Below are 11866 nucleotides of genomic sequence, written 5' to 3'. Positions count from 1 at the left end.
TTTCCCTTATTTGCAATATCTAGTATATGAATGAGTCAAGCAGAAAAGGTCAGATAATGTCATGTTAGGAAAATGAACCCTTAGATATGTATTTAAATGTTTTTTCTTTCATGCATTTGTTTCTAACACATTTATAAGATTATTTCTTTGTTGCTTTGTATGTCCCTCCCCCACAGTATAACCCCTGTTTTCACTATAAAAAAAAGAAATATCATATTACTAGGTCAAGATTCAAGGAATATGGAGAATTTCCTTGTTACTTGCTGAATATGTAAAATTTAGCCTTCTAATAATTCTTTTGCTAAGAATTATAGATAGTGGCAAATAAAATTATCTTTAGTAAAATGTAGGACTTGACTCATATATATATATATATATATATAAATATATAAAGTTAAACAATTCATCCTGTTACAAAAAATACATGTCTAAATCAAATGTAAATGTCCACTATTGGCTCACTAGTATCTACTATGAAGAGGCTACCTAGGGATCTGATTTACTGAGCAATTATCTGGCGTATTGATTTAGATTAAGCAGAGAGTATAGAGACACAAAAAATCATCAAATATATCTTGAATACAATTTTTTAAATCCTGTATGAATAAATTAATAATAACTAAAAATATGAGAGCTAAGTGCAAAGAGTCTGACATGGACCCCATGTGTAATGCTGAGGGAAGCTGGGGGTGGAGGGAGAACAATTCAGTGCTGTGTGAGAAAGTTGCCATCTAGGCAAGAATGTCCCCAACATTTCGACTCCCACAAGCCACAAAAGCTAATATCACATTGATGCTCATCAAATGACAAATGAGAATACTGTGATAGTCATAAAACAAAAATACTCAAAGCAAAAAAAAGGAAAGAAATTCTAAAACATGATGTATGGACCTGGAAAATATATGCCAATGGAAATATAAGCACAAAATTTTACATATCACATGATTCTGTTTATATTTGATACGTAGAACAGATAAATAAATTAGGAGAAAGTAGTGTTTGCCAGGGACTGGGGAGCAATGGACAGAGATAGTGTCCACCTGTGAAGATATATTTCTAATTTAGATGAACAGAAGGGTTCTGGATGCAACCAGTGGAAAAGGCTTCTCTGTGTAGTTCTTATACTAAAAGTAAAAAAGCCTTAGCTTTAAATGTTATAATTTCATGGACTATGAACCATATACATGGATAGATATGTAATATAGAGGGGCTGGAAATACAGGTCTATGATAAATTACTTGTCTACTTTCCATGAGGACCTAGGTTTAATTCCTAGCACTGCAAGTAAACATATTAACTCTTAGAGAAGTGAAGGAAAGTGCTTCAAAAGTGGAAAAAAGGATGAATGATATGAAATAGTTGGTATGGTGGGTAGGAGGGTTATTTGAGTTACTTTACATTCAATGTATTTCAGTTTGACAAGAATTGTATACTTAGTAGTGTGAATTAATATTTTACACTATAAAATTAACTTGTAGGCAGGTTGTGTGGTTCATGCCTTACTCCTATCTACTCTGGGGGTTGAAATCTGAGCATCATGATTTGAAGGCAGCCTGAATAGAAAAATCTGTGAGTCTGATCTCTAACCAGCAAAAAAGTCAAAAGTGGAACTGTTGTTTGGGTGTGTTAGGGTGCCAACATCTAAACAGTCTTGGTAGGCCCTGTGTTCAAGTGCCAATAACTGGCATAGATAGATTAATAGATAGGTGATAGATAGATAGATAGACAGATTTTTAAAAAGACATTGCTTTCACTTTGGTATAAATCTATATGAGTACAATAACAACTCCAGATTAGTTCTACACCAGTGGTTAACATCTGTAATCCTAGCTTCTCAAGAAACTGAGATGTTCAGTTAAATGCCAGCCCTGGCAGGAAGCCCATGAAACGCTTATCTCGAGTTAATAATACAAAAGGTAGAAGTAGAATTATGGGTTTAGTGGTAGAGTTCTAGCCTGGAGCATAAAAGCTGAGAGACAGTTCCCAGTCCTGAGTTTAATCCCCAGGAATGGTACTAAAAAATAATAAAAAGAAAGATTAATATTTGCTGAAGATGTTCTAGTATTCACAAGAGAAATGTAATCACATTTCGGTAACAACAAAGCCTGAGGGAAGTTGAAACTAATTAATTGTGTTTATAGAAAAGAGGGAATGTAGATGTTTAAAAAATTTAAGTCCCAATAGGCATCATTTTAAAATAAATGCCACCTATGTTTGTTCATTCACCCAAGGATGGACAAAGGTATCATGTCAGGTAAGATTCAGAAGAGCTGTAAGCAAAGAATGACAAAAAACAAAATGTTACATTGCCTCTTTGAAATATGAGAAATCAAGTTGAACCGAATAAATTAATAGATTGATCCTGTCTATTCAGTTTGCTAAATCTGATATTCCCTGTTTATCAGTGATCTTTTCCTTTAAACTGTCTGAATTTGAATGCCTTTTTCTTTGTATAGAGATTGTAACTATATCATTATTTTTATTTTAATAAAATCTAAAACAAACAACTCCTTTTAAAATAACTATTACCTATGCATTATCTGCAAATCTAATTGTTTTGGTTTTATTTAACTGTATGTACAATAGATATCACATATTGCAGAAACTGGTATATATCATTTCCTGTCACATAGAGTACAAGTCATATTTACTGTAATAATAGATGACCAGGGGCATTCCCAGTCTTCAGGGATAATCACAAAATGCAGTCCAGTTTTCTAATAATAACAAAGTGGCACTCAGATTCTCAGCATGACCCACAAGAATAAAAGGCAAAATTACTCCAAAATATTTACCATCTTTTCCTTTTTCAGTTAAGTAAAACATTGGAGTCAGAAATATGCAAATGTATTTGTTTTAATCTGTTTTCCTACTTTTTATGCCTTCTATGATGGCTGATAGAATGGCTCAATAAAACATGTTTTGTTTTACAGTAATCCCTAGCAACACTCCAAAGTGGACTATAATAATTTTCATTATTAACTGATAGGTAAATGAAGGTAAGTTATAAACTTGTTTTAAAATACATATTGAATAATCCAGGGAATATGGTATAAGAACAACAAATTATGTAACAAAGATTTTATTTTTGGTAAGGATATGAAATGCTCAGTCTTCAATTTGACATTCCCTCCTTACAGTTTGGGATCTGGAGCTCATCTACCTAACTATCAATGGTACAGATTAAATATCATCAGTCAGCTGGGGAGGTGGGGAGGGAAGGGATGGTAGGGGAAAAACAAAGGAGGAGGTAACAATGCTCAATAGGAAATATACTCTTTTCCTTACTCATGTAACTGTAACCCCTGTGTACAATATGTTTACAATAAAAATACATACAAAAATAAATATCATCAGTCATGGAGATATTAAAAACCATGTATTTAAGGATAATGCACACATTTCAGTTCAGAGAAAAATCAACTTTATGCATTAGAGTTTTGTTTATTTATAAAACCTCTTTTTCACATTTTATTAACATCAATTAATTTGGCAAATGGGTTTTATATTGGCATGGCCATACATGCATAAAATGCACCTTCTTTGACGCCTTCCTTTCCTCCTCCTTTCTTAAACCAATTACAGCAAGCTTCATTGTTTAATTTGCACACACAGAGGAAGCATTTGGACCATACTCTTTTTTTTTCTTTACCCTCTCCAGTCACCTTCCCTCCTACAGGAGAAATAATTGACATTATGGTGTCTATTTTACGTTTAGTTGTTACTTGATTTTTTTCTTAATGTAGATGTACAAGGAGATTACAGCTTAACTTGTCCATTTATGAAGTGTACAAGACGTCTTTGTCAGAGTCACCGAATCTTCCTTCCTTCAGTCCCCTTCCAAACTATTCTTCCCCTACAAGTCTCTGTTCAAAGGAACAGTGGTCTCTGGTAAGGCTTTTTTTTTTGAGTGTACAAACAAGCAATTTACAGAATGCAATTAGGTTCCGATTCATGAGTGGGGTTTTTTCTGTACCTAGCAATCTATCGTTGTTTAGGTGAGCGTGTAAACCACCAGACCCAGAAGGAAGCAGAATGGAGAGTGGCAATTGCACCTATTTACGTGAATTCCTTCTCCTGGGAATCACCAGTCACCCTGGCATGAAACTGGTTCTCTTCACTGTGTTTTTCCTGGTTTACTTCCTCACTCTCTTGACAAACCTTGGCATGATCACCTTAATCAGGATGGACTCCCAGCTTCGCACACCTATGTACATTTTCCTCAGCCATCTCTCTTTCTCTGACCTCTGCTATTCCACTGCCGTTGGACCCAAGATGCTGGTGGACCTGCTTGTGAAAAACACCTCGATTCCATTCGTTGGCTGTGCCCTGCAGTTCCTGCTTGTCTGTATCTTTATAGATGCCGAGTGCATGCTGCTGGCAGTGATGGCCTTTGACCGCTACAAGGCCATCAGTAACCCCCTGCTGTATGCAGTAGAAATGTCCAGCAAGGTGCGCTCCCGACTTCTGGTTGGAGTCTATGTGGTGGGAACAACAGACGGATTGATACACACAGTGCTGGCGTTCCGTCTCTGTTTCTGTGGTTCTAATGTGATTAATCACTTCTTCTGTGATTTACCTCCACTTTTACTCCTTTCCTGTTCTGATACACAAGTCAATGAACTGGTTTTATTCTCTCTTTTTGGTTTCATTGAACTGAGCACCATCTCAGGAGTCCTCATCTCTTACTGTTACATCATCTCATCAGTCTTGAAGATCCGCTCTGCTGAGGGCAGGTTCAAAGCTTTCTCCACCTGCGCCTCTCACTTAACCACAGTGGCAATTTTCCAGGGGACCATGCTGTTCATGTATTTCCGGCCTAGTACTTCTTACTCCCTGGACCAAGACAAAATGACGTCTTTGTTTTATATCCTTGTGATTCCCATGCTGAACCCTCTGATTTATAGCCTAAGGAACAAGGATGTGAAAGAGGCCCTGGGAAAGCTGAAGAATAAAAGGTGGTTTTAAGATAAATGTTATGTGCCCAACATGGATATTTATGTTGGTGATGGTTTTTGCAAAATTTTATGGCACAGGTGACTCTTATGTCACATCTTTTAAACTATCTGATATAATATGTGCAAGAATAAGAAGACCCCAACATTATAACTATATTATTTGTTAAATATCCAGTGACTCTTAATAACCCAACCATATCAAAATTGAACAGTGAATTTTTTTTCAGCCCTATCTCTTTCTCAGATACCTGTTCTTCCACTACGTTTGGTCCCTGAGATGCTGTTAGATGTACTTGGTAAGAACAAATCAAAATCTTTTCTTTTGTTTTGTTCTATACATAGACATCTTCTGCATATTTAAAGATGTTGAGTGGTTGTCAATGGCAGTGATAGCCTTTGATAGCCTTTGATTCCTCTATGTATATTTCCTCTATAGTATACTTCTGCCAACTAGCTGGAGTTTACATGTAGGGACCACCAGATCCTTGATGCTGTGATATTGGCTTTCTTTTTGTTTTTGTGGGTCTAATGTGATTAGTCATCTCCTCTCTGAAAGCCTTGTGATTTGTCTTACTTAAGTTCACATGTCAGTGAGTTAGTTATTCGCTAAATTTCATTTTCTTGGTTCAAGTAACATTCCAGGAGCCCTTGTCTCTTATTGTTATTTCAACTTTCTCCAACTTTTGACTCTCACTAAACTCTAGTTGCAAGTTTTTAAAAGAACTATATTATTTATGTATTTTGGCCAAGTTCTTCCTACTGTTCAGAAAGAGAAAACATTGTTATATACTTTTTTTATTTCCAGACTGAATACAATGATTTATAGCTTACAAAATTAGGGTGTGAAAAAGGCTCCACAAAGATTGAGAAAAATAGCTACAAAATAGGAATATATACATACATATATATTTATACACACACTCCTTTACTGTTGTTTCAAATTATTTTAAACTGTCTCAAATATTTTACTTTAGTAATCAGTGTTTCAAAATAAATTACTGCATGCAATTATTTTACAGTTTCCTAAAATCCCACACTTTTAAACATCTATAAATCTATATATCTATATCTATGTCTATCTGTCTATCTATCTATCTATCTATCTATCTATCTATCTATCTATCTATCTATCTATCTATCTATCTATCGTGAACAGAGTGTTCTTTACTGCTGATAGGCTGAATAAATACATTGGTTAGATAGGGTGATAATGGTCAATGACCTCATAGGTGAGAGTAGCTTTACTAAAGTGATAAATGGCAATGTTTAATTACTCTGGACTTCTTAACTATCTGCAAATATTATATGGGCCAGGAATCAGTGTATCTTTACATCATCACTGTATAAAGGAATTCACACCTATTTTAAAAAGGGGAGAATCCCATCACACAGTCTATGAGACCCTTTTCCAATTGCCATCTTTTGATTATACTGTCATGGTAATTTGTATATACTCTTTATTATATCTTACATCCTTTATATTGATACTTGCTATTATTGAGATTATCTATTATATGTATTATATCATTGTCTATTTGTCTATTATATTGCCATGTAATTATATGCATAAATGTGTGTATGGATAAATGTTTTTATGTGTTTTGTGTGTATCTTGTGAACCCAAGGTTTCATTCCTTAATTTTTGCCCCAAGCCAAAAGCTTGCAATATGATCACAACAAAATTATTTGAATTTTATTAAAGAGCAAATGGTATGTTTGCTTATCAGCATGCTACATAGCCATAAAAATGATAAAACTATGATCACATTCAATAGGATGTTAGAATCTCACATAAGAAAAATAGTGATAGACATAGAAGAATACAAATGGAGTGATTTCACTTCTATGTAGTTTTTGGCTCTGTAACTAACCAATCACAATATGTGTGAATTTATGTTAAAGCTCAGGTGCAATCTCTGAAATGCTCTATATATTTTACTTTTGGTCCAGACTCTGGGCACATGAATAATTTCAAGTTAAAATTTGTATACTACTTAAACATAGGGTAACTTGTGGAAATGAGGCATCCCAGAGACCGAAAAGCCCTTGAAAGTTTGGAAACCAGTGGCTTTCAGCAGTAATATAAAAAGGTGCACAAAACCAGCTCTTCCTCATCCAAATTTACATCAGAGAATTAATAAAGCTCTTGCAAAACACCAATTTTTCAGTTAACCTGGTAGAAAGATGTCAATACTTATTTTCCTAGATGAATATTTGGAAATATTTGGTATAAATATTTTACTTATACCAAAGCAATGATGGATTATCAAAGCTTTTAAAAATCTCAATAAATTTTACTTTTCCCAAGGTAAAGTATTTCTGTTTCAGTGAATATTCCAACTTTGTAGAAACATAGGGAAAACCCTTGTCACAACAAATAATACTGAAACCTGCAACACTGATGACTTGTACTCCAATTAAAGTTTTAGAAAATATAAATTTAGAGTATTAGAAGATATGAATTTCTATATATATATATATAGTTTTGAGGTGCATAAACTGATACATTTTCTCCCTTCTTAAAGATTTTTTTCTTGCACATGTTTTTATATATGGGTTTTATTACAGTGGTTCAATGACATTAGACTTAATACACATAGCTGATATATATGATCATTGTATATTTTATTGAAATATCAATCAACACATAACAACTATTGCATAAGATGTTAGTCTGGTAAGAGTACCATGAAGATTGACATACAATAAAATTACAGATTTCCATCTTTAAAGATCCAGGCTATCAATTTTAATAATTTCAAGGAGCAATTGTTTTTCCTTTTCTCTTTTTGTGAGTCTGCATTGCAATTGCCTTTATTCACTTTCTACTAATACTGACATAAATGATACTTGAATGCTAGGTTGGCCTAAAAGAAATTAACTGACAATACAATGTGCAACTTTTCCAACTTGCCATTCTGGTTGAGATTTGGCTTTGGTTTACAAATACAAATGTACAAACTCAAGAAATTCACTATGAGTCACTATGAGTGCAATGCATTCTGATCAAACCATGTGGGCTGTTTCTTCAAAGAAACACTTGAGTTTGCATGTTTTTACTTACAACCAGTCATTTTGCTGTATGAAAAATGGATTAAGACTCAAAAGGACATTACTAATAGGTAAATGCATAAATACAATAAATAGGACCTTACTGCTTTTGTCTCTAGTCACTGTATTTATTTATATGCAAATTATGGATGAAATGAAAAAGTTTTCAATGAGAATCAAATCTAGTTTTTCCTGTGCAATTGAAAATTGTTCATTTTTGTTATCGTAACAAAAGTTGGTGTTCTTTTTTATTTTAGGGAATGTACCTATAAGTTTCATACTTTATTTCTTTAAAATAAAATACTCTAATCTCAATATGAGAGAGGCTAAGATAAGAAGATTGAGAGACCCTGTCCTTAAAACCATAAACAAACATATGCCTACTTAGGGACTTGCAAAATGATATTAATGGATACAGGAAACTGGAGTAATTTTCTAAATTATGCAAGTGAGATGTGTTTGGGGCAATTAGACTGTGCATGAATATAAAATGAAATTAAAAGGTCTTTATTTCACTCTCAACCCCCATACTGGCAGGAAATACCAGATATTAAGTCATGTAATTATATCTGTTATTTATTCCTGAGAGGTTATTTGTTCAACCACCAGGGACCAGGCATACAGATAGATATAAACCAGGTGATTCAGGCAACAAAGCTGAACCTTCACATAGAAAGAGAGTTGCTTCAGATAAAACTATCTTGACTTCCAGATAAGGTACTGATAATTTACTCTATTTTTCTGATTGGTGTTACCTGTTTCTTTATTTTTCTTACTGGTATGCTTTCATTAGAAATGTATTCATTACCTGACTTATATAACCCATCTGTATATCATCTTCACAATAAAAAGGCTTTCAAAATTGATAAGTTAACGTTACATGACATTATAAAATATAGTCTGTTCATTAATTTTAATTACTTCATTTAGTTTTGAAGTTGTAATTAAAATAGAATGGTAATATGTCTTCATGAGGTGGTTAAAGGTCATTTACCATCTATAATACTTTACCTGAAATTTTATGTAGTTTTAAAAAGAATCCTAGATTGTTTAAGAAAATGTTATTTTTGCAGAGTTGGAGAACTATTTAAATACATTTACCCAAAGTTTGGAAGACCTGTACTTTGATCACTATATTGCTAACCTGATTTTTATTCTTTCCTTTCTTCTCTACATTTTTCATAAATCCACAGATCTGAGGGACACATGTATAATATATGAGCCTGTGTGTGTGTGTGTGTGTGTGTGTGTGTGTGTGTGTGTGTGTGTGTCTTTCAGACAGTCACATGGACATGGTAAGTTCTGGCATAATCTTGTCTGTATATCTGCGATTGTTAGTACTGCATACTCTTCTACCTCCATCTCCAGCCAGTACTAACTTCTTCATTACAATGGGTTCTGCATCACAGGTGATCCTTTCCCCAGCCTTGCGGAGCTATGGATGCTTTACAGGGGCAAACCATGCTTTATATGAATGTGAGAGCAGAGTATAGCTAAGCTTGTCTACTTCATTATTTTTAGATGGGAAGGGAATTAGCAAGAGATTGATTATTGGTACTTTTTTTTAGACCACGAATCTCTATTACTAGGTAAACAAACAAGTCTGCAAAATGGAAAATAAAAACCAAGAAACTTGTCTGAAGACCTAAGTTATTTGACACAACTAACTGTAAGAGCTATTTCCTTGACCTCTGAGTGCATCCAAAAATCAAAATAAATAGCAAAATCGTCAGGGCTCCAATTTTGCATAGGAATAGCAATAACAAGGTTGATTTAATGTAGGCTAAAACATCTGTCCAGCACTAAGGAAACTAAGAAATATCCATTTCATCATCTTTATTAATATTAAATGTGGTATATTTACAGTAGAAATAATTTGCTTTAAACAATGGCAGTATTCTCCATCTTAAAAATAGCACAGGTAAAAAAAAAAGACCTGAATTCACCTATGAATTGAATAAAATGTAATCCCTCTATTTCGCTTTTCTTGTTTCACATCCAGGCAATTCCATATCTCAGCCATGATCATTGAGAATTATACTTTGTTTATGGACTTTGTATTCTTAGGGCTTTCTGAGAGACAGGATGTTCAGCAAGGGCTCTTTGTGTTTTTTCTCCTCGTTTATGGTATCACTGTGATTGCCAATCTAGGGATGATCCTGCTGATTCACAGGGACTCCAGACTTCACACACCTATGTATTATTTCCTGAGCAACCTGTCTTTCTCTGATGTGTGCTATTCCTCCACTGTTTCTCCCAAGATGATGGTTGATTTCTTATCTGAGCAAAAGAGGATACCATATAATTTATGTGCCATTCAGATGTACTTTTTTGGAGCCTTTGCAGATGTAGAATGTCTCATGTTAGCTGTCATGGCCTATGATCGATATGCTGCCATTTGCAATCCACTTCGATATACAATTACAATGTCCAGAAGGATCTGCACCCAGCTGGTGGCTGTTGCTTATGGTGTAGGCCTGGTGGATTCAGCCATCCACACTTGCTGCACATTTCGATTGTCCTTCTGTAAATCCAATGTGATCAACCACTTCTTCTGTGACATCCCACCCTTGCTAGCTCTCTCCTGCTCAGATACCTCCATCAATGAGATAGTGATGTTCACATTCATTGGCTGTGTTGTGGGATGCAGTATTGTCACTATCCTCTTCTCCTACATCTATATCCTAGCTTCCATCTTTAAGATGAAGTCACCCCAGGGCAGACATAAAGCCTTCTCTACCTGTGCCTCACACCTAATAGCGGTGGCTATATTTCACGGCACACTGCTATTCATGTATTTCCGACCTAGCTCAAGTTACTCAATGGATACAGACAAAATGGCATCTGTTTTCTATACTGTAATGATCCCTATGTTAAACCCACTGATCTACAGCTTACGAAATAAGGATGTTAAAGGAGCTCTCAGAAAAGCAATCAGCACTAAATGGTGTCCCAGGTAAAGTTTTCTTTCTATCCCAAAGGGATGGGAGATATCTGAGAATAAATTCAACCTTCTAGATGTTTCCCATCCATTTTTAGTGTGCCTAAATTTGGTGAATTGAACAGCAGTTACTGGTCTTAATATTTCTTCTAAAGAAACAACAACATTAGAAAGAGCTTCTTTTTACGCCTTTTCAGGGTATCCTTCTTTCATGGATTAATAAATCCCAGTGACAAACAATGAGTTATAGCAAGTGCTTTGCACTCAACTTACACTTATTTATTCTTCAGGGAGCATGGATTTAGTTAACCTGTTTATTGTAGAGGAAGCTAATATTTAAAAACAAAGCTAATTCTTGATTCCGTCCTTATACACTAATACCAGCTTATGCATGTCCAGAACGAACAAGCAGTAAATAAATATGTGAGAATTAACAAGGAGTCTCCTAAGGTGTATTCTTAATCTATAAATGTAATGGTCCTTCTTGCCTTGTTGAAATGATTTTTAGGTTCCTTACAATCTTCAAATCCAGCATGTCATTCAGAGTGGTTATTGAGTAAACAAAGTAGCAGCCCTTACCAATCTAAGGTTATAGGGAGGATTTGTAAATTTAACAGAATAAAAACCAACAACATACCTCTCTTCTCTTAGTTTCATAATGATAGGTTTATCTTGAATGAAATTTGTCTCTTACTTTTGGCTTAGAATGGAATAAAATATTAGATACAAGTAGTAAATGATATTAATAACTTCTTGGACCTCCAATACCTCACCATTCTGTTGAAATAGAAGATCAAGAGAATCAATAAGTTCAGCCAGATCCAATGTTTACCAGCTTCCATGTAATTGAACCTTCATACTGAGAAGCATTCTGGAGACCGTCCTTATCTTTCCTTCACACTGGAGAGAAGATATG

The 11866-nt window shown here is 34.5% G+C and overlaps 2 protein-coding genes across 2 annotated transcripts; both read left to right on the top strand.

Annotated features, from left to right (window-relative positions):
• Nucleotides 1-4035: 4035 nt before the first annotated feature.
• LOC105995421 (olfactory receptor 5W2-like) lies at nucleotides 4036-4968 on the top strand. Its single transcript, XM_013029131.1, has one exon. The coding sequence runs from the start codon at nucleotides 4036-4038 to the stop codon at nucleotides 4966-4968; it is 933 nt and encodes a 310-aa protein (XP_012884585.1).
• Nucleotides 4969-10030: 5062 nt separating this feature from the next.
• Nucleotides 10031-10969, top strand: LOC105995375 (olfactory receptor-like protein OLF2). Its single transcript, XM_013029077.1, has one exon. The coding sequence runs from the start codon at nucleotides 10031-10033 to the stop codon at nucleotides 10967-10969; it is 939 nt and encodes a 312-aa protein (XP_012884531.1).
• Nucleotides 10970-11866: the final 897 nt, after the last annotated feature.

Source organism: Dipodomys ordii, unplaced genomic scaffold, assembly GCF_000151885.1.
Source record: "Dipodomys ordii isolate 6190 unplaced genomic scaffold, Dord_2.0 Scaffold117, whole genome shotgun sequence".
Classification (NCBI taxonomy): domain Eukaryota; kingdom Metazoa; phylum Chordata; class Mammalia; order Rodentia; family Heteromyidae; genus Dipodomys; species Dipodomys ordii.
This window is presented reverse-complemented; position numbering and strand designations above follow the sequence as displayed.